Source organism: Zeugodacus cucurbitae, chromosome 3, assembly GCF_028554725.1.
Source record: "Zeugodacus cucurbitae isolate PBARC_wt_2022May chromosome 3, idZeuCucr1.2, whole genome shotgun sequence".
Lineage (NCBI taxonomy): Eukaryota > Metazoa > Arthropoda > Insecta > Diptera > Tephritidae > Zeugodacus > Zeugodacus cucurbitae.
Genome location: NC_071668.1, coordinates 76613825 through 76641058, shown reverse-complemented (window position 1 = coordinate 76641058; position 27234 = coordinate 76613825). Strand labels below are relative to the sequence as shown.

At 39.1% G+C, this 27234-nt stretch overlaps 2 protein-coding genes across 2 annotated transcripts; one reads left to right on the top strand and one right to left on the bottom strand.

The window, feature by feature from the left end:
- Window positions 1-305: 305 nt before the first annotated feature.
- On the top strand, window positions 306-9339 carry LOC105211403 (uncharacterized). Its single transcript, XM_011182805.3, has 4 exons — window positions 306-2207; window positions 6120-6231; window positions 6318-6403; window positions 7484-9339. The coding sequence occupies exons 1-4, from the start codon at window positions 1492-1494 to the stop codon at window positions 8376-8378; spliced, it is 1809 nt and encodes a 602-aa protein (XP_011181107.3). The 5' UTR covers window positions 306-1491; the 3' UTR covers window positions 8379-9339.
- A 483-nt stretch (window positions 9340-9822) lies between these two features.
- On the bottom strand, window positions 9823-21769 carry LOC105211404 (tiggrin). The gene is made up of 4 exons (XM_011182806.3): window positions 21427-21769; window positions 16998-17320; window positions 10237-16931; window positions 9823-10173 (listed from the first exon to the last, which is right to left on the bottom strand). Exons 2-4 carry the CDS (start codon window positions 17281-17283, stop codon window positions 10093-10095), a joined length of 7062 nt encoding a protein of 2353 aa, XP_011181108.2. The 5' UTR covers window positions 17284-17320; window positions 21427-21769; the 3' UTR covers window positions 9823-10092.
- Window positions 21770-27234: the final 5465 nt, after the last annotated feature.

Below are 27234 nucleotides of genomic sequence, written 5' to 3'. Positions count from 1 at the left end.
TAAGTTTCAAAAGCACTTGAACTTCAAGTTTACTGAAGCTTAAAGTTACTTCTCTGAGTTAAAGTTGCATGGACGTGAGAGTTGCAAGAAAGCGCTTTAAGTAATTGATTAAAAAAGAGTGAGCTTCACACTTTCAACTCGCGCACATAACTGCTGCACGTAGTAAAAGCTCCACACCACCTTTGGGAGCAAACACATTGTAATTTTGACAGCTCAACAGCTGATGTACCACATAACAAGGAGTGCAGGCGGGCTATAACAACAACAAGAAAGCTCAACAAAAATGTGTAAAAGTCGAAAATGAAGGTAAAAAACCACGAAGCGAGCTCATTGAAATCACAACAACTTTACATATTGTACTTACTCGCATATGTAAGACCACCGAGCGCCTTTGTTTGTTTGCACTGGCGTTTTGAACTTTTACACGCTTGCGGGCGCTTGCAGCCGAGCGCTCTACAGCCAACGACGACAGTTGTGAGAGTTGTGGCATTGGTGTCGGTGTCATGCAGTGACGTGACGCACTCAAAGCAAGCAAGACAAGGGCCACCACACAACAGATAACACCAACAGAAGTCACTGTTGCGAGGACTTTGACGCGCGCTCTCTATTTTCATTCTTTCACTTACTTTATTACACGGCAGTGCGGGTGTTTGGTGTTGTTGTTTCTTGTTTTTTGTTTTTTTGCTTGACTTGCCTTTCCTTTGTCTTTTGACCATGTTCAAGTTGATTTGTGGTCGGTGCTGCTATGTGTTGGCAGCGAGTGTGGCACACAGTCGTGACAAGCGAACAAAATAACAATGGCGAATGAGGCGAGTGATTAAAAACGGCACAAATGCCTTTGGCTGAAAAGTGTAGCAAAGAATTTGCAATTTGCTGTGTGAAATTTGAAAATAATTTAAAGTGTACTAAAGGTGTAAGAGAAGTGGTTTTATAGAAAGAAAGTTGAAGAAAACACACGTTTCTGCTCTTCGCGCATAAAAGTAGGCAGTGAAAAATGCCAGGCAGCGACATTGATTAGCGTTAAATTTTGGTGTTTAGTAAAAGCTTTGTTGTGTTACCACAACAATGTGTGTACAGTAACTTGCTAAAAGTTCGGTGAAAATGGCAAAAACAAAACACTCAATGAACGTAGCTCGGAAATTTGTTTTCCCCAAACATATGTAATTCTTGTAGCATACTTTGAGGCGCTTAACCAACATTGAACCACTATGAAATCCTTGACCTAAACCAATGCCGTCACTGCAACTGCAACTGAAACTTCAACAAAACCAAAGCATATCGACGGCAACGAGACAAGTTCATGTAACAAAAACAACAACAAAGCAACAATAACAAAGACGGAAATAGCAACTACAAATTAGACACACATACAAGGAAACTGCTAATTTAACTAACGGCACTAATGTTGTCTTCTAAACCAAAGTTACCCAACAAAATATATAGATTTCCTGCTAAAGACATTCCGCAGCTGGGGATAGCGCACACATTCCCATGCAAATGGTTGCCCGTCCTCGGCGGCTCCGCGTTTGCTGCACTCTACGTCTTCGTCGAAAAGTTAAAACACACAGCGCTTACATAAATGTTAATAACGGCAAATTAAGTGCAACACAGCCAACGAAGGCAGCTATAAACATTACAAAAACACTAACAACAACAACAAGTTCTCTAACTTTAACGCATAGCGCAACAACAAAAGCGCAGCGCAGCCACAACAGCGCGTCAGCTGTGCGTAGCATAAGAAGCTTAGCATATGCGTGCAGGCCGCAACGGCCAGCTGAGTTAAAATCGGTGCAACGCCAGTGTAAGTGCACACCAACACAGCTGACTGTGTGCGCTTGCAACAACAGCCAGCGCCGCGGTATTAACGCTTGCGTCCAACTAACAACCGAACGCCTCGCTTTAAACTTAATTTCCCACGGGTTTGTTGTTGTTGCTGTATCCTTAACGGTATTGCTAGAACGTTGCTGCAGCCGGTTCATCATATCAAGGACCACAGCCAGAAGTAAAGCTCAAACTATTATCCAACGCACACGCACACCGACACCTACACCGACAGCCAATTCATTGCGGCTGGCTGCTGGCAAATCCCATTGGCCACAAGCGCTACACACGACGCCGCCATCAACAATGGGCTCATGTTTGGGGCGCTGTGTGTCGAAGGATGTTAATGGCGGCGGTGTGGCCTCCACCGCAACATCCTGTTTGTGGTAAGTGACGCGCGTTCGCGCTTAATTAAAATGTAATTGCGGCGCTGGGGTGAGGTTGGGGTATCATCGCCGAGTGTGTGTGTGTCTGTATCAATGTCTGGATATATAAAGTTGGAAATTTTTACAACAACATAATATTGCAATTTCATTATGCCGCTATGTACATGCCAAATTAGTAGAAAATTTAATTTTATTTAATTCAGCGAATGTAGCGTTATAATAAACGCACATATACACCTTTACATACCTACACTCTACATACAGCTTCATTCTCATATTGACATGCCTGTCTCTTAGCATGGAAAATTTTAAACAAAAGCACTCAGCGGCATTAGCAAGTCGCTAGACAAAAGTTTAAGTGCAAGCGTAGATTGTTCTTCATATATACTATAAATTTTAGACTTCTAGATTTTACTATATGCCCGCAACTCTTCCATGGCAACTAAGTAATATGTATGACTAACACCTCTCCACCAACCATAACTGCTTGATTGCTTTAGCATCACTTTCCATTAAGTAGAGCTTGCCTCAATACTCATCACTTTCTGATTTATATATCTTCTTTTACTCAAATGAAATTTATTCAACGCCTTCGCCTGCAGCATCATCATCTCCTTGCGCATACATTGTGTGACCTTCTAGTATCACATTTCTATTAGAATCACTTCACTGGTACATTTTAGTATATATGTATACATCTAGGAATATTAGGGGTATGATTCTTCGCAATTTCTGTATTTGCATTTTCGGCTAGATAAGAGAATATGGTATTTAATCCGATTTTCTATTTTGTTTAATAGGAAGATACTGTCTGTCTATCTGTACTATCAGATCTTGCCATAAAGAAAAATTATTTTTTTTTTTTAATTCGAATATGCCCTACTACTCCACTATATCACTGAGGTACTTTTTACCAGTAAAAATAAATAACAAAGTCTAAAAGTCAAAAGGGTCTCAGTTAGAACTAGAAAGTCCAATTATTTTCGGTTTCATCACCCTAACCATGCCTTCAATTACTATTTATACCAAAACTAAACAAAAAGTACTCAGTTCTTCACATAAGCTCTGAAAACTAGTTCATTACCAAAACAGTTAAACTTCCATAACTCGGAGTTAGAAGTCAAATTTCATACAAATTACCTTTCGTAACTCGGAAATCTTTATAACTCGAAGATTTTTTTGTGGATTATGGTGATTCGAGTTATGGAAGTTCAACCGTATTTGGTATCCTATTCATACTAGCCAGAATTTCAATTACCTATTCCAAGAATTACAAATTTCCTCACAGTGGCTCTCAAACCTTCACCTCTAAAACAAATTTTCCTTGTTTCATTTTCTAAACATTTCCATATCATACCCGAAAAAATGACCAGCCCCTAATGTCCACATTTCTATATTTGTACGCACTTAGTAACGTCAGCGCATTGCCATCTCATCAACAACCTCCGCTCAGTGTCTTTCACTGGCTTTCTTTAATGTTGTCTGTCTGTCTTCCTTCATAAAATAAAAGTAAACTCTCTTTTATAGATATTCTCGCTCATGCCACGCATACAATTTAATTAGACTGTGGTAATTTGAAATGCACTCAAAGGCATCTTTAAATTTCTATATTGTAGCATTAACGTCTGTGCTAAAGTGCTTGGCATTTCGGCTTTTGATGTGGTCCACAATATTTTTTTTATTAAATTCACTTAATTTTGAGGGTTTGTTCGAAATGCGTTGGACATTAAACGAAGAATAAGTGATTTATATAGACGGCTTATCTTCGATAGTTATATATATATATATATATATTTGGCGTAGGAACCGCTTTAAGCGATTATAGCCGAATAGTACGACCGACCTATTAACATCTGGAACGATAGGAACTATCAAAACAGAACCGAATTCGTATTTGGAATGCATCCACAGATTTAGGTAGTATTTTCTTCACTAGTGATTAGATCTAGAGTGAATAAGATGACCTATCTATCTATGCTATCTTGGGATACTTATTCCTTAATATCTATTATAACAAACACCGTAATTCAACAGCAGGAAATGACAATAAGTTCACATTGGACTTGGGATTGATACTTGGGATCGTTCTGCACTATAAAACTAGTTTAATATTGATAGATCTCGTATTGAACACTCTAACCTTAGGTGCTAGTTAGGGCCATAACAACTTCTATTTTCTATATCAGATTTCGCAGACCCATTTCCCAGTTCTCACGCTCATTTTGCATATAATCTTCCTTAGTTGATGGAACCTTCAAAGCTTCGGTTGGCAGTCAACTTGAATGGATATAAACCTCAGGTCCTGACCATAAGAACCGCTTATTTCTATACCTGAATGCGTAGACCAGTCCGTAGTTCCCACCTCTGACATTCATATTCCATATAGTCATAGACACTAACCTCTAGTTAGGACCATAAGAACTTCTTCTGTCTCTACCAGATTTTGCACCTACGAACCTGTAGTTCCCACCACTGACATTCATTTTCCTCAGGTTAGGACCAAAAACACTTCCCCTGCTGATGGTACCTGCAGTACACTAAACTATTAAGTTGCAAATAAAAACTTATTCTTTCTGTACCAGATTTCGCTGACTGGTCCGTAATTCCGACCTCTGACATTCATTTTTCATACAGTCATAGACACTAACCTCTAGTTAGGACCAAAAGGATTTCTTCTGTCTCTACCAACCTCAGGTTAGAACCATAACACCCTTTATTCCCTGCCTGATGAAACCTGCAGAACATGCCACGTCTTCAAAGCTTCGGTTGGTAGTCAACCTTCATAGATGCCAATAACTTTTCCTGCCTTCTATATCCAAATGGAAGAGCATACAATGGGATTCATACGATTCGTATAGATCTATAATCCTTAAGATCGCTTTGAGAACCTCGTACATTGTTAACTTACATTAGCACTTCAGCTAACTTGGGAGATAACCTTATCTGAACCAAAGAAATGCCCCAAGAATTCATATTTCTTTCCATTAACACACACGATCGGCGGGTCCTTCATGGATTCGAACTCGGGTTGTACATTTCTCAAATCCTAAACAGAGCAAAAACATGCATCCCACTTATCGCATTTGGCAAAATTCCCAGAAGCTTTGAATAAATCAAAACTAAATACCAGAGCAAGATACAAGTCTTAATTGGGTCACTGGCTGCGAATATACGCTTAGCCGACCACAAGCCGCACGCTGCCATGGATTCGCAGCAACGAGCAGACACAATGGATTTTGGCAGTCTGCTTTTGGATAGTGAACTGCCGCACGAACCTTGGCTTAAAATAAACACATAAATAGCTTTTATCTCTGGGCGCACACACACAAAAATACAGACATATATATATAGAAACCGCAGCAAGTGCATCTTCAGCCACAATCCGATGAGCCACACTTGAGTTGCATATGAAATGTCTAAACCGGCGCAGATTCGCACGACTTGGCAGTACTCAGTGTGCAAGCGGGGTATGAGGGGGGAAGGCGAGCATACAAATGTTTTATGTTGTGCTGTGCAAATACTTACGAGTTCAGTGGCCTAAAAGTGTACTACAAGTGGGAAAGCCATGCAACATGTTTCACCATCGTGGAGCAACAAGCGGTTTAGGGGCGGAGAGGGGTACTTGCTGGCAACAGCGGTGCTCATTAACTGCTTTGTTTGGCAACAAAGCGTGTTTAGTGCTATCATTGCAACCCCGTTTCGCTAGCAAATGTCATAACATATGCCTTCTTGTACATTAATACACAACTACAACAACAACTACAAATACAACAAAAACTACGAGTGTGAATGCGATTACAAGAGTGTTGTGTGTGTGTGTTTGTGTTGTTGGCGATTTTTATTTGTTTTCACCACTTCATCAACGTGTGCTATGTGCGTTCATTGTTGAGCAAAGCGCTTGTCTACTTCTAGGCGTCAGCAGCAACATGCAACAGATGAACAAGAAGCGGAACTCGTGTCGAATGCGAGCGACAATTGCCCGAGAGAGAATTTCATATATCGCATTATTAAGTTCAAAACGAAGGTGAGTGTGTTTAAAAGGAAGGTAATCAAATATTAATTTGAAACTTTATTACCGTTTGTATATTTGCGCTCGTCATGCGTCACCAGCAAAAACGACCACAGTTCATTGACAAATTCTGGGAGCAACAGGATATGCAATATACGAAATTGCCTAATAGAAGTGGCAGTGAGGGGTAAGAGAGAATATATTTTTGTTTTCTTCTTGAGTTTCTTCTTTTTTTGCGTTTTTTCATCGAGCGATTTTTATTTCTTATTGATAACGCAGGACTAACCTTTGGGTTAGTTGTAGATCCAAAGGCTTAATACTACAAAGGTTATTCAAAATAGGGTTGTTGTTTAATTTAAAAATGAATCTTCTTTTTTTCCATATCTTTGGCAAACCGTTCTTGATACTCTGAAGACCAGTGTCATGTTTTGTACACGCACATTTATAACTACCATCTCGTTAATGAAATACCTTCAGCAACAAATAGTTATCAAACAAATTAGTGATCTCTAAAGTGGCAGATAAATTCTGATAGGTTCCGTCCCAATTCTTTTGCTATCACCTTCTTAATGTCATCACTGATTTCGACAAAAGATCTTGAACCATTTTCTTGCACTATACTCTCTTCCTAACTTCTGGACTTACAGTTCGTCACTTGATCTTAAATCTGTATCTAATGGTGATCAACGGACTACTATAACTCAGGCATATCTGAGTTTTCTTCCTCGTTTCTAACGTCATTGTATAAGAAGAATAAGTTTCACTCCAGTTCTCAAATTGGTCGAGGCTCGCTCCTTTGATCGTGAGTCTTTATATACTGATCGTTATATAATAGCAAATACCATATGAAAATCGGACCTCTCAATATTATAGATAAACGATGTAGGGAACACCCAAGCCAAATCGATGGTCGAGAGTTCCATCCTCACTGTGGATAAAATATTAACTACATATTAACGGTAACACATGCTTACCTGATTTATCATAAATCCGTCAACGTTTCGGAGAAGATTCTAACTCATAGTTCTTCATGACAATGTTAAAAGGCACATCAAGATCGGCCAGAGACCAAGCTTCTACAAAAGTATTCATATATTTTGATCACTTAAGACTTTTGGTAATACACTTGTCTCCCTCAATGTGGGAAGAAACATAAAGGCGGGGTTATTTCTATTTTTTTAATTTCTTTGTGTTTCCTTAATGAATTAGAGGAATTCCCAAAGCGTGTCATAAAAATCAAAACATCAAATACTTCCCTTCCCTTCAGCCTCTCCGACATACAGCTGCAGAACCTCGACGTACACAATTTACTCAGCAACACCATTCTCGCCAAAGAGTCAGCGCTCAATTACTGTTTGACCGAAGCTCAATATGCCGCGGCCAGCTCGCGGGCCAGCTCCTCGCTCGATCTGGAATGGGAGCACGAGTATGCGCACATGCGCCAACTCTATCAGCCGCCACCGCACACGCACCGCAGCACACAGTCGCTAATTAACGGCAGCACGCTCAACAGCAACAACAACCTCGCGCAATTTACCAATTCGAATAACACACCAACTCATCATTTGCACACGCTCAACAACAACCAGCACACGAAGAGTCTGAGCAAACGTAGCCACACTTACGATAATCACCCGCTGCACGTGCAACTCAACGATTCATGGCAATATCTGAGCAACGACGATGAGCAACTCAGCTCAATGGCTTCATACACGCAATCGCAGTCGCTACCGCATGCGCCACTAAACACCGCCGCAATGGCGCTGGCGACGGCCAGAGCTGTAGAGCGCGGTGAGCAACGCATGCGCACGCGTCGCGTCGCACCGCCACCGATCAACGAACGACGCAACAGTTCCTTTACACGCACCTCCTCGTCGCACAACTCATGGTCGCATATCTCGACGCCGGAGTCGCTCGAGTGGGATCAGGATGAGGAGCAGCAGCGGCAGCTGCGTGTGGAAGATGACAACTTGGACGACGAGACGCTCGAGCTGCTGCATCAGATTGAGCAGTTGAAGAACCGCGTGTTAGACGAAACCGGCGATGGACTCTACGATGATGGACTGATGATAGCTGCGGGGGAGAGCGAAGCGGGCGAGGGTATACAATTCATGATCGGTGGTCAGTACAGCGCCGAGGATGGACGCAAAGATATCAGTTGATCATGTGCATGCGCCTTTTGGGTCATAAGGGGAATTTGAGGTGGAGTTACGTAGGTTTGCAGAGTATATCAATTACGGATTGGAATGTACTGTATAAACAAGTGCCTAGACTAAAGTATCATTATATATTACAAATAATATTTAATTACAGTTACTGTTAATGTTAGTCCACAATATAGATATTACGCGAGGTCATGGCAATATACGCGAGATAAAAATCTGTTAGAGAGGCGTGAGTTGGGGTGCTGGAGAGTGTGAATTATAACGGCTGCCTGAAAGGTTTTTGAACACTACCCAGCTCAAAAATAAAAATAACTGCACTGGAAAGGGCATTCCTAAACCAGTCACAATTTGAGATCCCAGAAACCTTTACAGATTTGAATACCTCTCACGTGACAGTCATTATGGTCCCACATCTCTCGAAAGCTTTTTGATCTATACACCAACTTACGTTAGAATGCACATATCGGTTGAGAATTACAGGCTAATTGAAGGAAATTTAAACATCTTAAAATCGTCATAATTGCCATGACCCTTGTGTCTCATATGAGTGTTATCAAAATTCAATTATGTATGAACGTTATAAAATCGAAAGTCGAAGTATAAATGTGCAGTTAAATCTTTAATAAATTATTGTAGTTGTAACGTATCATAGTGTTTAGAAGACTTCCAAAGCAAGTAATAATGTTGAAAAATAGACAGCGTTAGGTAAGCTAATATTTTTTCATAGTCCAAACATAGCCTTCAGATTGCACCATTTAAAGTATGTGACTATTTTTTATTGATTACAAATTATAGTAATTTAAATAAAATTACAACTTTAACCTTAATATGCACCATGCGGTCTGAGAGACCATTTTGATTTTCTTATTTTATTTCATTAATTATGATATCTTCCCTTATCGGTTCCAATGCGCTCTCAATAAATTAGAAATGTATGCTTTCAAAATAGTACTTTCGAAGATCAACGATCGCAAGTTTCTTATAGCCCTTAGATTAAGACTTATCGTTATAAACGATACCGGACCTCTTCTTTTTCTCAGTTTCTTCTTAAAGTTGAGAACATTTTTAGACTGATCTAATTCTAATTTCTACCATTTCAGAACTACCCAGAGAGTTTAGTTGAATGTTTAGCCAATCAGAGTAAGAGGAGCTGTCGAATTCATTTTAGAACCAGAGTCTAGGATCATAAGTATGAGTACAGAAATATATAAATTTGAAACAAGAACTTGTCAGAAGCCTCTAAAATACTACGCATATCCCATTTTGTAGATTTCTAAAGTACCGTTAAACACCAACAGTTAACAAAAACCGAAACTACTATACACAAAACAAAACATATGAAAGACTAAGCAAAGAAGCTTCAAAAATGTGGTTTGAATACAGTTTAGCAACAGATTATGGATTTGTAAGACTTGTAGAGAGTAAGAGAACGCAAAGTGTGTATTATATTCCATTTTAATTTTATTTAAATTAATTACAAAACGAAGCAGTCGTTTAACGTTCGCGCATTGAGTACACATTTAGAAAACTTAGTAACTAATATTAAAAATACAAACAAAAGGAAATCATATATGACACGTTGTTTATAAAAATACGAAATAAAGCATAAAAACGAATTAGATTTACATTAATAACAATTGAAGAAATTTATGAACAAAAGAGTGTCGATTTTTCGCTTTCCTTCGAATCGATCCTAAGCTAAGTCGGCACATTAACCAAAGAGACCTGAAGCCTTCTTCTTGAATGAGTTCCACAAGCCGGTACTTTCCGGTTCAGCAGTAACCTCGATTTGCTAAAAATAAAGAACACATCAATTAAGACTCAAGCCTCAGTAAGAGATTTTAGCAAAACTTACCGCATTCGCTTCGGTGCTGGACACCTGCTTCTGACTAACTCCGTGATGTGGTCCAACAAATGTACCATCCAAATCTTCAACCTGCACCTGTTGCTGCTGATCCCAAGCGTTCTGTTTGTAGTCGCCCAATTCTACTTGCTGTTGTTGTCCAAAATCGTCAAACTGCTGTTGCTGTTGTTGGCCGAAGTCATCACGCTGCTGTTGCAGTTGCTGTTGCTGCTGACGTTGTCCATAACCGCCATAACTGGCATGTCCATGCGCACCGGAATTGTAGCTATGCGATGATGCAGCGGAGGAAGACGATGACGACGACGAGTGGCCTGTAGCACCGCCACGTGCGTAGCTGCCTTGCACTTGTTGCTGTCCGTTCCAGCCTAAATCAACTTGCTGTTGTTGACCGCCATCCTCCAACTTGCCATTCCAGCCAAGCTCCACTTGTTGTTGTTGTCCGAAGTCATCCACTTCTTGTTGTTGTTGCTGCTGCGTATCCAACTCACGCTCACGTCCGTAACGTGTGCGTGCGCTGCCGTCTTGCGCGCTTGCACCGCCTGCACTGTTTATTTCCAATTCACCCGCCGGCACGGTAAATTTGTATTCCTGTTTGCTGTAACGGTAACCACTTGTGCGACCGCCTGCGCCACCGCTTGGTGCTGGTGCCGCGGGTCTGCCGTAGGCTGGGTATTGTGTGGTCGGTTCCACTTTCATAGCGGCGGATGGTGGGGGATACAAATTATTATCTTGACCCGCCAAGCCAGGTTCTTCGACATCAACATTCTCATCGTATACATGCGGTGGCTGATCGCCACGATCCTTGGAGATCACTTGATGTGGCCAAGCGGTGCGATTGGTCGAGCCGGCACCAATTTCGTGGCCACCAAAACCAGTGCTGCCGTCCATGGGTAACAAACCTTGAGATAATAGGTAAAGAATGCGACGCCATTGGATTAGTTCTTCTCCTGTTATTCCGGATTTGCGTTCCAAGTCCGCCGTACGTTTCGCTTCTTCCGTACCCCATTTCAAACGTTCCACCTCATTGGTGGTCTTCTTGTGCATTATAAAATCAATGTAACGCAATTCCTTTTCGCGGAAATTCTGCAGTTGATTCAACTCCCAACCATAGTGTTCGGCCAATCTTAAGAAACGCTCGAACTCCTTAATTTGCCAGTCTTTCAATGCCTGTGTTGTGATGCCATAGTTAGCTGCCAATTCGTTGTGCGCAATATCTTGACGCTGCCAGTTGCGCAGCTTCTTCAAGCTAAAGTTTTGATTTCTGATCAAATTGTAAAGACGATCGCGTTCACGTTTCTGCCACTTCTCAAGTGTCAAAAGTTTTATGTTGTCCAAGAGACCTTCACGCTGCATATGATCGATTTCGATTCTCTGGAAAGGCGCCAATTGTTCGAGTGTGGTGCCGTAGAGTTGAGCTAAACGGTTTTGGTAGTCAGTGTCGGCGGCAATATACTCGAGGAATTCGATTTGTGTAATGCTAATGTCCTTAGCAATAGCGCGCAAACGTTCACGCTCCTGCTTCTGCCAGTTGTTGTAGTCCACAGTCTGGTGTAGATCACGTACAAGTCCCAGTTCGCCAAGACGTCTCAACTCATTTTGTATCCACAACTCGAGCTCCTCAATGGACACATGGTACTCATCGGCCAGGTTATTAAGTGTATTCCTGTCACGCAGTATATGTTCTTCCCACACTGTAACAGTCTGTCCTGGTCGACGTGTGACTAGACCGTAAAGACGCTCCTTCTCTTGACGTTGCCAATCGACCAAATTTTCGGTTATGATTTTATTCTGATCTAGTAGACGGCGCAATTCTTGTTGGTACCACGCTTCGACTTCTTCCACTGTAACGTGGTATTGTATAGCCAACTGACGCAAATGCTCCTGATCTTGCTTCAATTGTCTTTCGAGTTCCTCAATCGACCAACGCTGTTGTTTGCGTAAACGTTCGTTAATTAAATTCTGTATGTATTGGTCTTCGTGTATCTCCCACTCTTCAATTGTTTGCGAACCAGTTATGACACCCTCTTGATTGAGCTTTTGTCCCTGTACGCGTAGGTATTCTTCAATCTCCTCCACGCTTACATTGTATTGGCGCGCGAATTGTTCCCAACGCATGCGTTCCTTAACCAAGTAGTCTTCGAAGTCTTGCCAGCTCATCGGCACAGTTTGCGCCACGGCTTTCAAATGTGCTAAAGTGTAAATCTTCCATTGGTCATTATCACCATGTCCCTCATACCTGGTATAACTCTGTGGTCGGTCAATCAGACCAAGAATTTGCAGACGTGCACCTTCCTGTTGCACCCATGATTCCACTTCCTCCACTGTCACATGGTACTCGTGTGCGATTTGTTCCAAACGTTCCTTGTCGCGACGCAAGAATTCGTTGAACTGCTCGTATGTGGTGGCATTGTTCTGCTGATTCAACCAGTCTTGTAGGTGATCGCGTTCAGTTTTCTGCCACTGTGTCAACTGTTCCACTTGCAACAGACCAGAGTTCTTCAAGCGGTGCAGTTCATCGCGCATCCAGCTTTCGATTTGTTCCACGCTGACGCTGTACTCTCGTGCCAACTTTTGCAGACGTTCCTGATCGCGACGCAATTGAGCGTCGAACTCGTCATAGCTGATACTATTCTGTTGCTGCAACAGCATATCAATCAAACGTTTCTGCTCATCGCTTTGCCACTGCGTGAGATTCTCCACCTGCACCTGGCCTGTGGTCTTCAAATTTACCAACTGTTGGCGCAACCATGTCTCAACCTCCTCAACACTTACCGAATATTGCTTGGCCAGTTCTTGTAGACGTTGGCGCTCATTATTGAGTTCCATTTCGAATTCCACATAACTTATGTGGTTGTTTTGACGTATAAGTTCCTTCAAGCGTTGCGCCTCGGCCACCTGCCAATCGGCCAACTTCTGCACATGATCGGCTGAGTCTTTGCGCAAACGTTTCAACTCATCAATCATCCACTTCTCGATCTGCTCGATGTTGACGCGATATTGGTCAGCCAGCTGATGCAAATGCGCGCGATCTGTTAGCAATTTCTGTTCATACTCGGCGGTAGATAAGCCATTTTGGTACTGTTGAATCAACTGCTTGATGTAGTCACGCTCGACCAATTGCCAGGTTTGCAGGTTTTCCACTTCGAATTTGCCCTTGTTGCGCAAATCGTCAATCACCTTCTTCACATAAGCTTCGATCTCCACTACGCTGACGTGATATTGATTGGCCAAATTGATTAAGAAGAGTTTATCCTTCTGCACTTTCTGCTCGAACTCTTCCACTGTAATGGAGGTCTGTTGTTGTAGCAAATTCAAAATGTGATCATGTTCGGCCCGCTGCCACTCTGTAAGTTTCTCGATATCGAGTTTGCCCTGTTGGCGCAAACGTTCTACCTCCGATTGTATCCACTTCTCGATCTCCTCCACGGAGGTGTGGTATTGGAAGGCCATCTTTTGCATGTGCTCGCGGTCTTGACGCAGCTCACTCTCGAATTCCTCAACGCTCCATGCCTTGTTTTGTTTGATCAGCTCTTCGAGACGCTCGCGCTCTGCTATCTGCCAGGCTGTGAGGTTGTCAATTTGCAGTTGACCGTCATCACGTAAACGCGCCAACTCCTTCTTCATCCATTGTTCGATTTCCTCAACTTGTACGCTATAATCACGCGCCAACTTCTCGAGCAGCTCTCGATCCTGGCGCAAACGTTCTTCCAGTTGTTCGGTGGAGTGATATTGCTCCTGTGTGATACGTTCCAAATAACGACGTTCCACCTCCTGCCAGTTGGTCAGCTTCTCATTCGGTTTCAACAAACCCATGCTGATGAATCGTTGTTCCTCATTGCGCACCCATTGTTCGATCTCTTCGATGTGCACATTGTGCTGCATGGCAAGATCCTGCAGACGCTTGCGATCTTCCAACAACCACTTGTGGAACTCTTCAACTGTGAAATCGCGCTCTTTGACCATGTTTGTGAGATTACCGCGCCATTGTGTTTGCCAGTCTTTAAGTTTTTCAATTTCAATCAAGCCTTCTTGTTGCAGTCTGTGTATCTCGTTCTTGATCCATTCCTCGACCTCTTCGACACGCACTTGATTCTGATGAGCCAAACTGTAAACGTGTTGACGATCTTTTTTGATACTTTCTTGTAATTCGTCAATGGAGAGATTATTCTTATTAACCAATTCAAGTAGACGGTCGCGCTCGTTTTTCTGCCAATTATTTAGCTGTTCCTGTATTTGCAACAGACCCAAACTCTGCAAACGTTCGCCCTCCTTCCTGATCCAGCCCTCGATCTCAGACGTTTGCACATTATATGTCTGTGAGAGCTCTTGTAGGCGTTGTCTGTCTGCTAACAACTTTCTCTCAAATTCTTCAATTGTCAACTTGTTCTCTTGCACAATCTTCAAAATTTGCTCGCGCTCCTGTTTCTGCCAGTCTTTCAAGTCCTCCACTTTTATTAGACCTTCACCTTGCAAACGCAACAGTTCCTTCTTCAGCCACTCTTCAATTTCCTCAACCTTGACCTGGTACATGTTGGCCATGCTGTATAAGTACGATTGGTCATCTTTGATCTTCTTCTCCAATTCTTCAACGGTCAATTCGTTCTGCTGCACTATGGCAAGCAGGCGATCACGTTCCTTCTGTTGCCAAGCCGCCAACTCTTTTTCGACCTCCTTTAATAGGCCTTGCGATTGGAAGTTTTTAATTTCATTCTGAATCCATTCCTCTACCTCGGACACTTGAATCTTGTAAGTCTTTGCCAGATCTTCGAGACGAGCGCGATCACTCATGATCTTCGTTTGGAATTCTTCAATGGTTAAGTCGTTCTTATTAATAATGGACTTGAGATGCTCACGTTCACGTCGTTGCCACTCTTTGATATCCAACTCAAGTTTAGTCTGGCTCTGACTGTGCAAACGATCCAGCTCAGCGCTTTGCCATTTCTCCAGCTCCTCCAAGCTAACATGGTACTTCGCAGCCAACGACTTCATGTAGTTACGATCGCGTGCCATTTGGGCTTCCAACTCTTCCACGGAACCGCGATGCTGTTTAACGACATTTTCTAAACGCTCACGCTCCGAACGTTGCCATTCAGTGACACGTGTCACCTCACTGCGATGCTCGCTGATAACGCCATTAAGACGCGCTAACTCTTCCTTCAACCACTTTTGCATATCTTGTACATTACCACGATACTGTTTACCCAAATCGGAGAGTTTTTCTTGGTCTAAGCGTATGGATTTTTGGAGTTGAGCAATTGTGGCATTATGCTGACGAATCAGCTCCTCCAAACGTTCTTGCTCGTTGGTGCGCAGTGAACCGGAATTGATTGGTCTTGAGATCATCGAGTTATTCTGGTCATTAAAGTAAGCATAGAGTCGATTCAACTCCTCGATTTGCCAGTTCTTCAACTCTTGCAGCGAAATGTTGTACTGACGCGCCAATTGCACCAGCTTTTCATTATTTTCACGCTGCCAACGTTCGAGCTCTTCAGGTGTAACACTATTCTGATGTATCAGCCAGTCTAAGCGTCCGGCCTCGCTACGCTTCCAGCCGTTAAGATTGGGGTTTTGCGCCTGATATTGACCCAACAGTACGCGATAACGATCCAACTCGCTGCGATGCCACTCCTGTATAGCCTCAATAGTGGTGCCGTAACGTTCAGCCATCGCCAGTAAGCGCTCTTCTTGCTGGCGCTGCCATTGCTCCAAGCGTTGTGGCGTAACATTACCCTGTGTCAGGAACCAGAAGAAACGTTCGCGTTCTTCCTGCTTCCATGCCTCACCGCGTGGCACAGACCATTCACCAAACGGCCTTTGCGAGTCGTAGACAAGTTTGCCATCAACCCACTTGCGGTTCAATTCCGAACCACTAACGGTATTTGTGCCATCGGGATTTGTAATGATTGTCTTATTATAACGGCGTACAGTCACCGTAGAGCCCGGTGAAAAGCTTGGCCGAAATACTTGATTTCCAGTGGCGAAAGTTTCCACATCAGCATTCGAACTGCCCGCAATGGGTGCGGGTCGATAAGCGCCGCTTTGCCAATCCGAACCGCCCGCAACATTTACCACAGGGTTATAACCCATCACACTGGGTTCCATATGCTGATTGGCCCAATCGTAAATCTTATGTCTCACAGTAGTGGTGCTGCTGCTGCCACCTGGTTGTCCGTAAACTGCACTTGGATATCTGTTGACGCCACCAGACACCAAAGAGCCGCTGCTATAGCCACCAGTGCCATAACTGTAGGCGGGTACGCCACCGCTTGAGGTGATTGTGGTGCGATTGCGACTGCGTACGGTGATCAATGGACTGCTGTAGCTGCCATCGCCGGTCACCTTCTTAGCCTCGGTGCAATTCTTATGCACTACATAAGTCTTGCCATCGATCACCTTTACTTCGGCTGGATAAGCATAGTTGCGTACCTCATCGAAATTGGATAGATCGACCGGTTGGAAATGACCTACATCGACTTCTTGTTGTTGCTGCTGTTGACCAAAATCCTCACTAGTTGCAATGATGGACTCGAGCGTCTCGGCGGCTTTCGATTCGAAGAAGTTCGGTGCCGCAATGGTGGTGTACGGTAAGACGCCCTTACGCATATCGGTCACCAGCTGTTCGCTCACATGACGTACGAGTGCGTCCAGCTCGGAAGCGGTTTTTCCCGTCAAATTGATGATGTTTGCTGTGGAGCGTGAGTAGGCGAGTTAAATATTTATTTAAAAAAATATATTTCACTGCAAACACTCACCATTCCATGCTTCGCCTTGTACACGATAGCCGGTGCTGCTGCCCTGTGACATGTAATTGTATTCCAGTCTCAGGCGGCTCGCGAATTGACGCACCTCACCGAAGTGCGCATACGCCCAGGAACTTAGCTGGCAACACGACGTGCTGCCGCCGACGCCAGAAGCGGACGACGAGGACGAGGTGTAGCGTGAAGAGGACGAATAGCCCGACGTACTGCCGACGCTGTAAGCGTGCGTACGCCATTGCGCCACACAGAGTAGCGCCAATGCAAGGCACCAAGCCTTCATTTTCGGTGGATTTTAGTTGACTAGTTGAGTAATGAGTCTGCAAAAGAGAGAGAGAGAGAGTGAGATTTAGTAACGTACACTCTTCAGTGCTTAATACAACCCTGTTTTCTGTTTTCTGACATCAATTACAAAATTTGCTTGCGCTTCAAAAACAACAAATTACAAACTAGCATGCTTATTTCGTCGTCTATTGTACAATGTAAATATGTGTTTTCAATTTAGAATCTACAAATGTACCACGTAAGCGTTACGCCGTTCCAAATGCGCCCTTATTTAATAATACAATATTTGTTGTAGCGTCTCTATCAGCTCTACACGCGATAATCGATTCTCCTTATGAATCAAGAAATCTAGTTCAATTCTAGCTTATCTATGCTACACTACATTCTATTTACTTATTTTATTTGTTTTCACACACATTTCCATCAGCCTTGATACGCATTTGAATAAATCGTTCGGCGATAAGTTATGTAGATGCGCTTTCTGAAAAGTTCAATATTTCTTGACCTCTGAAGCTTTTGACGCCTAAATACGCTCGCAATTCGCTAAGCAAATACAGACTATAAAATAAATATTTGGAGTATAAATTTAGCATATTTTGTATTTAATTAATTTTTGTTTTTTCGTTTTGTGCAAAAAAGCTTTAGATTTTGAAAACAAAAAATCAAAATATTTTGCAATAAATTACCGAAAAATTAATGGACTTCGCATCCGGTCAGAAACAAACAGCTTTTGTCCCAATTAATGGAGCTGATAAGGCAATTAGGCAGTAGGGATCTTAGTGAGAGGCTTAGTGTATAAAGTGAACGAAATTGATTTGAAATATATTTCGCTGAGTTTTCGAGAGTAAATTTCGAATAAACTCATTTTCAAAAAAAATTTTATTTTATAGGCAACAAAAGCAAAGGAAAATTTATCAAGTATATCAAAGACGCTATTATGTGAGAGTATCGCATAAAAACTGAGAAAGAAATCCTAAAATTCCGGTCCAAACTCCAAGTTTTCCTTACTCTCTATTTGACTCTCGATTATATAGTACATCGAACCTCGAAGCCAAATATTTCAATTTTGGAGGCCAACTTCGAAAATCAAAGAATGCACTTTTTTACCTATGTTTCAATCTCCCAGAAAAAAGACTATTTTGCCAGTGTTATTAATAATATATTCGCCATCGTCGAGTTTTAATCTGTTAAAGAGGTTTGAATGATATCTGTAAGGAAGAACTGTTCTATAAGGTGTGTTCAAAAAATAACGGGAATTTTTTTGAAATTTTTTTAATCATTTGTCTATAATAATGTTGACAACCGATATGTTCTAGGGAACTTTCATAAAAAATTTTCGAATTTGTAGAATAAGCAAAGGTTAGATAGGTGCAATGAATCCATATCCAGAGAAAATTCTTGAAAAAGTCTAAAATATATTAGTAATAAAAGAAATATTTTTGACCAAACACAATTTTTTCACCTAACACCATAAATTTGTCATCTTGACACACCCTTTAACTCAATCTCATCTGTCTGCGAGAGTATAAATTAAACTAAAACAAGACAGGTCTCCTTCGAGCATTGCATTTTCAACAAATTGCAACGCTAATTATCTAATTTATTACAATTTCCGAACAGTGCCTGCAAACATAAATCGCGCCCCGTGTCGCGGGAAAGCTTTACAATGGTAAAATAAAGAAACAAATAAAAAATGGAAAAACGATAAAAATACCTTAGTAGTGACATGCCACCATAATATTTAAGGTGCTAAAGGAGAGAAAGGCATCTCTTGGAAAAATTGGGTCAACGGGCGCGCGTTAAAAATAGTCACAACGCAGCAAAACACTTGAAAGAGCATGTATCCAAATTAAATTAAACTAAAAAGAATGTCACCCTTTCAGTTTGCAGCATGCAACAGCATAGAAATGCAGCTACACATACAGGCATATATATAGGTACGTCACGCTGTCAATACAGCGTGTGGCACACGCCAACGCTACGCGTCGCTTGACACGCACCGAGCGTCACGGTAGACAGAGATTCTTTTTATTTCAATATTTTTTTTTGTTTTTGTGCTGCATCTCTGCCTTAATTATCTCACACACAAACACACTCAACAGTGTCTATTTATAGTTCATACATTTATTCATATTTTCTTGACTGTCACAATTTACTTGCCGCAAGATTTATGCTTCGAACATTTTGTGACTTTTTTTCCTCTGATTTTTATAACCTGATATTTTTACTTTGCTGTCACTCGGATGATTCAAGTGCGTGGCCAGCGCCACACACACACACAGGCATACACAAAGCATTTTCATTTTCATTTTTATTTATATAGATTTTGATTTTCTCCAATTCATCATGCGCGCTGTCATTGAGCGTATAACATATGCACACCTCGTCAAATGGCAATGAATTTGGAAAATGGCACTAAAAACACGGCGCATAATGTCAACAGTAAAAGCAGCAAATCGCACTAGTTTTCGGGGAAATTCATTGTTAGTCATTGACTTGAGGAATCATCATACATCTATCTGATGATGTCTAAAAATGTCCGAAGTGTGGCTGTGTGCAGGAAGGGTTGCTTGTTGTATTTATTGCGTCTTTTTTATTGTAGTGTTTAATTACAGTGATCGTAAAAGCGTCAAAGTTGTGCACTTAAGTAAATCCATTAGACTGCTGTCAGCAAAGCAAAGCATTACATGTGTAAAATCTGCTGAGAGATTTATGTTACTCATACGCACAGTCGTGCGGGTTTCTATGATGCGTTATATTGCCGAAAGTGTATTTAGTATGCATTGCTAACACAAAGTGTATTTAAGCTCTTGGATTGTTAAGATTATAAGTGATTCATAGGATAGTTCGATTTTGAAAACCAATGAAGGATTTTCCAAGTAATTTCTCATTTCTCAATATCTATGTAAAAATTTCGGATTTAAGTAGTAGGCATTATAATTTTCATGTTTCATCTTAATTTTTAATTTTAAGTTAAAAATAAGAAAAAAATTTTCGAACTTTCGAAATTTTCAAAATATTTTTCGAACTTAATTTCGAAAATTTCAAAAATATTTCTTTTATTTTTTACATTATTTTCCCATAATTCAACAACCCATGCTCAACATCAAAAAATATAATTTTCTAATTTCAACAAGCTTTTCTAAATAAGCTGGCAAACGACTAATAAAACTTTATATATAAGAGTTGAGACAAACAGTTGTCTTTTAATAATAAAAAATAATAAAAATTTATTTTTTTACTTTCATGTAAAAATTAAGAAAAAAAATATTTTTCGAACTTCCGAAAATTCAAAAATTGTTTTTTTTTATTGTTGTACATTATTTACTTTTTAATTAAAAAAGAATATTCTTTTCATGTGACAATTAAGAAAAAAAATGTTCGAACTTTCAAAACATTTCAATATATTTTTCGAACTTAATTTTTTAAATTTCAAAAATATTTATTTTATTTTTACATTATTTTCATATATTTTGTCAACCCATGTTCAACATTATAAAACTTAATTTTCTATTTTCAACAATTATTTTTTATTTTTAAGAAATAATTTTAAATTAAAAAGTCTTTTTTTAACTCTCATATCAAAATTAGGAAAACCAATACTTTTCAAACTTTCGAAAATTTCAAAAATATTTGTTTTTATTTTTTTTTACATTTTTTCCTTTTAAATCAAACAAGTTATTTATTAAAAATCAAAATCTCACTTTTAATAAATAAATTTTTTAATTAAAAAATAATATTTTTCTCTTTTCATGCGACAATTAAAAACAAAAACTTGGAACTTTCGAAAATTTTCAAAATATTTTTCGAACTTAATTTTTTAAATTTCAAAAATATTTATTTTATTTTGTACATTATTTGATTTTATTTGAAGTTTTTTTAACTTTCATGTAAAAAATAAGTAAAAAATATTTGTTGAACTTTCGAAAATTTCAAAAATATTTTTTTATTTATGTACATTATTTCATTTTAAGTGAAAAAAATTCTTTACCTAAAACTCACTGTAATGTAATTTAAAAAAAATTTAATTTGTTAGTAAAAAATAAAAAAAAAATTTCGAACTTTCGAAAATTTTCAAAACATTTTTCGAACTTAATTTTGAAATTTTCAATTTTTTTTTTCAAATTATTCAAAAACTCACTTTCAATATTTTAATGCTCCCACAAAATCCACTATAATTCCATTACAGCTACTTCAGCGTAATTGGCAGTGTTCGCTTACTATTCACGCTTTTAATTAATTTATTATTAACTAATTAAAATCGAAAAATTATCACAAATGGCAAATTTCACACTAGATCCTGTCAGCAAGGACCTCAACACACAGACAAACACACGTCACGGCAGTGAATGCTCTATCCCAGTACCACAAGTACAATTATATACACCAACACAAACACACAGCACTGTTGAAAAGCGCGCTTTATTTTCGAAAACTTTTCCGATTTGAACGCGACGACCGCAAGTGTACAACTGATTTCAAAATCGTGCCGTAACGAAACTTAAATGAAAACGATCGACGCGGTGTGTCGCGGTGGCTGAGTGTGTGTGTCTATTTATGTGTCTGCCTGCGTGTGTTGGTGTGCAGTGGACTGTGTGCGTTTGGCTGAATGCTGATCGCTGAGCTGAGAACTCGACGAAGCCAAAAGTAATGCTTGTCACAGACAGCGTCAAAAACAAAATACAATAATATATAAAAAGCAAAAACAACAACAACCTGCTATAAAAAAATAAAATGAGAATAGAAAATAAAACATAAATGTGCTGAGACAGTTTTTGGCCGGCAGCCGCAACGATGACGTAGCCAACGCGTCGTGTGGTACACGAGACAAGTCGTCAGACGGGGCGTTTGTGATTGTTGAGAGGTTATTAAGTCATCAGTGACAACAGATTTGTGCGACGGTGCTTAGTGTGCGTGACTCTGTGTGTGAGTGCTTTTGTTGTTGTGCTCTTCTGTTTTTGTGCGCTTCGGTTTTGGCTTTCGGAGAATTGAATGTAAATATTATTTTTTGAAATGATCTATTTAATCAATTCAGCTGCTATCAGTGGATTATTAAATCATCATCGCTTATCAGTGACGCTTATCACGCGGCGAAATTGTTTACTGTTTGCTTACATGCATGAATTAAATTTATATAAAATAATTCGTAAAAACGCAAAACTGAGATTTCCAAAGGGAATTTTTGAATTTTTTGAAATTTAGTTCGCATTTATTTTCACTTTACATTTCAAATTTGTTTAAAAACTAATTTTAAGGTAAAAAATATACAAAATTTGCTATTTTTATACCCTGAACAGGGTATATCAAGTTTGTCACGAAGTTTTTAACACCCAGAGGGAAGCGTCGGAGGTCCTATAAAGTATATACATATATAAATGATCAGTATGTTGAACTGAGTCGATTTAGCCATGTCCGTCTGTCCGTCCGTCTGTCTGTATATATACGAACTAGTCCTTCAGATTTTAAGATATCGTTTTGAAATTTTGCAGATGTTATTTTCTCTTCAAGAAGCTGCTCATTTGTCAGAACTGACGATATCGGACCACTTTATCATATAACTGCCATACAAACCGAACGATCGGAATCAAGGGCTTGTATGGAAAACTTCCGCATTTTAGCAAACAACCCGGTTAAAAAGAATTAGTAAAATGTTTTCTTTTTTTTTTACTTACTTTTTCTTACGTCTTTAGGTTTGCTTAAACACATAGTTACTAAAAGAAATGCACCTGTGAAGGGTATATTAGCTTCGGTACAGTTAACGTTTTTTCTTGTTTATATTATTTTTTTTTTTAATTATTAAACTATTTTTTTTTAGTAATCTGATTTTTTTTTACAAAGGGATTTAGTAAAAAAATAAATCTCTAAACTCATTATACACTTCAAAAATACACAATATTTCAAAACCATTTCCATACACCTGATCTCTAAACCACTCCTAAGCATCTAAAATCTCATTTACTCGCGTAAGTTATCAGAAAAAATAAATAAATAATTTCGCAAAGTCAATGAATATGAAAACACATAAATAAATAATTTTGCAAATATTCGCAGCTTCCGTTCGAATGCAAAAATGTGATTCATATTTGGCGAGTTTTGAATGAATTTTAAATGTTTACTTAAAACCGGTTTTTGTTGCTTATATTTATTTGCTGTTGTTGATATTTATAATGTTGTTTCGACATAATTTATAATTTTCATTGTTTTTCTGTTTTCTAGTGAAATTACACATCTGTTGTGGTTTGACTTCTCATCGACCTGTTAAGGTTAAATGGTTTAAGCGGCATTTTAAGAACGGATTTGGTAACACGAAAAAGGCATTCAGAAATCCCATACTTATTTGGTATTTCCGACCACAGCGTGTTCAGCAACATCTTCAGTTATCATAAGAATTAAAATCTGCAATTCTTGCACGAGTTTTGCAGAACAAACAGGAAGTGAATATCTACTTGGTTTAGCGGTTTAAGTAGAGGTATTTCATAATGGTCAAAATATATATGTTTTGTGAAAATTTCTAGTGATAAGGAGATTTTTTTAATGAATATTTTCGCATAATATACTTGTCCAAACCCATAACTTCGATGAGTCTCTCAAATTTGTTTGTAATGTCAGAGGATTTAGTTACAATTCTAAAGCGTGACCTAACCCTAACAACCATTGCTATATAAACTAATTTAAGTTTAACACATATGTCTTGAAGAAAATAAGATTTCTTCCGAAAATTCGTAATATGCGGCATCTTAAAACATCTATAAGGAAATATTTATCTATGATTATGAAGTCTTAGTAAATTCACATATTCCATGAATCATGATTCATGAAGTTCAGCAACAATTCTTCAGTTAATATCTTGAATGCATTTTCTGCAGTCTACGTAGAGAGAGAGTAGGCGTTGCAATTTTAGTGGGTGTCTATGTGTCTGACCAACAACAAATTGCATTTTTTCCTGTTTGATTTTAAAAAACGTAACATATTCAGTTACATTGATTGACATTTTCTTTATTTTTCGCTTCAATACTGATTTGCTCACGTCCACCTAATCAGTAGAATGTTCTTACTCGCTCTCATTGCTATGTTTGTCGACACAAATTCCCGATTACTTATTTAGGCACTCATTAAAAATATTATTATTTTTTATTAAATGTTAATTGAAATTCATGACACGTAGGCCGAATAATATTTGAGATGGTAAAAATTAAAAAAAAATATATATATTAATTTACCAAAAAAGTATTCATATTTTTTTTTTTTTTTTTGGGTTCTTCTCGATTTAATAATAGAATACCTATGTAGAAGAATTTCAGAAGTACACGTAATATGCGGGGGAAATGCATAAATATGAAACTGTTTCGATTTCAGTGCAAGAATATTCGCTTAGATTCGTGCATTTTATTAAAAAAATCAAGTCCAAGAGATAAGGACCTTACCGAAGTACCGAAGGAGTACAAAAAAATTCGAAGTTTAGAGAAGAGCCTTTTCGCACAGGAGTTAACTGATAAATTAACCGGGCTTTGGTCGATTAAAGCGCTAATTCATATCGATTTACCATACAAAATAAAAATCTAATTTTACTATTGGTCTACAACTTTGCTTCCGCCGCTTTTTTTTCAATTAAGGTTTTATTGTATAAAAACGGTTACAAAAATGTTATTCAAAATATTGGCAGTCGCTAGCTACTACTTTTGACCATCTTTCCAATCAATCCAATTTTTGACTTCTTCATTTAAACTGAAGTGCTCGTTAGCTAGACCGTGTGCCATCGATCGGAACAAGTGGTAATCAGATAGAGCAACGGCTGGAGAATACGGCGGGTGGAGTAAGATCTCCCATTTCAGCGTCTCCAAATATTTTTGGACCACCTTTGCGACGTGAGGCCGAGCATTGTCATGCTGGAGAATGACTTTATCGTGTCTTTCCTCGTACTGTGGCCGTTTTTCTTTTAGTGTTCGGCTCAAACGCCTCAATTGCGTTCGGTATCGATCTCCTGTGATGATTTCACTTGGCTTTAGCAGCTCATAATATATCACCCCCAGCTGATCCTACCAAATGCAGAGGATGACCTTGGCTTCATAATCACCATTCTTAAAACGTTGAAACCATTCGCGACACATTCGTTCACTTAGGACAGCCTCACCGTACGTATCCGAAAGCATTCGATGAACCTCAGCCACACTTTTCTTGGAATTAAAAAAGAAAATCAAAATTCCCCGCAAATGTCGAGAATTCGGCTCAAAAAGTGACATTTTCAGTTGAGAATAAGTTTGGCATGCAAACAGATCTCTACAAATATTTTGTTGGGTTAATGTTGACACTCATGTCCAAGATTGATATAAAACGATTTAATCGACCAGTGCTTGACCATAGAGACATCTATTGGAAAACGGCGGAAGCAAAGTTGTAGACCATTAATAATTATAATCGTATACAAATCGAGTTGAAACTGCAATATAGATCGGCGGGTTATTGTCCACGCTGGAAATTTAGTGAGCAATCAGCTGAGGAAGCTTACCAACATCTTATGAACAACAAAAACAAAATGTATAGTTAATTGAGTAACCGGCTGTGCGAAAGGCAAAAACTGCTAAACTGCTGTGCGAAAGGCTAAAAAACTGTCAATTATAATCTTAATGTATTAAATTAATTTGGCTGTGCGAAAAGGCTATAAGTGCTGATAAATAAGTGCGTGTGGTCGCCTGCAAGGAATTAGCATTTTGGTGGGTGTCTTCGCTACATATTTTTGAGGTTATGATGCAAATTCTTGAAAAATCGCATGCAACATTGCTAAAATTTATTGTTTCTTGTTACTTTGGTGTTAATTTCTAATTATAATCAACAAGAACTTTAAAATTGTCTAACAAGTGTAAGATTTACTGGTAGGGCCTACTAGGAACTCTAAAATTGCAACTTCTAACGAAATTCGGTATCAAAATTTTTATGTTTTTCGACCGCATTAGCTATATTATTGATTTTGGTGCCTCGTTAGTGTACAAAATCGGCATTGAGTGACATAAAGGCTCCAACATATGTACACACTGTCGCAATTTGACTTGCAAAACCTGGCGCCAAGTCCGAAATTATGAGACAAGCAACTGAATTTATTAAAAATTGTGTTATGCCATTAAAATTGTTTTTATTTTTTCATACATCAGAAGCAATGAAAATATGCATATTTGTCTACAGTTCGCAAAAGTGATGACATATAAATGCAACAACAACAACAACACATGACGACATATGTATGTAAGCGCTTGAATATTTTGTATTTGAATGCAAAAATATATGACTTTTTTATTTGATGAACGCATTAGAGTCTAATGCACACACACACACACACACAGAGACAAACAGATGCATCACAGCGACAGCGGCAGAGGCATTAGTGACCACTTTCACACCCACACCCACCATTGAGATTTGCTCAATTTCAAAGGCAGTTCCGTTTGGTAATGATCTTTACTACAAGCAAATATATCAAAGCAAATGCACGTATACATACATACATACATACATACATACATACATACATATACATTCGTAGGTGCAATTATTGGCATTACAATTCAGAACGTAGGTGGCGCACAAAATATGACTGGATGTACATACATTTGTATGTTTGTCTGTTTGTATGTTTGTATGGATTCTACTTGGCCTGATGAATCAGCGTACTGAATTATTGTAGTCCCTTGTACTACATCTTTCAATAGAGTGAAATGTATTCGACTTAGATTAGCTACGTTTTTATATGTTTGAGATTTGTATATATTTTGTATATATTTGACTTTGTATATATTCATTACCGCTATCTTCTTTGCATACAAATAGTATTGAAATTCCAAATGGAGCTGCATGTGTTTAATATTAGGAAAAAATATATTAATAAAACAAATTTGACATTAGAATTGTCAACAGACACTATTTCCTTAGCACAGGTCCGGGAGTAGTAGCAAGAATT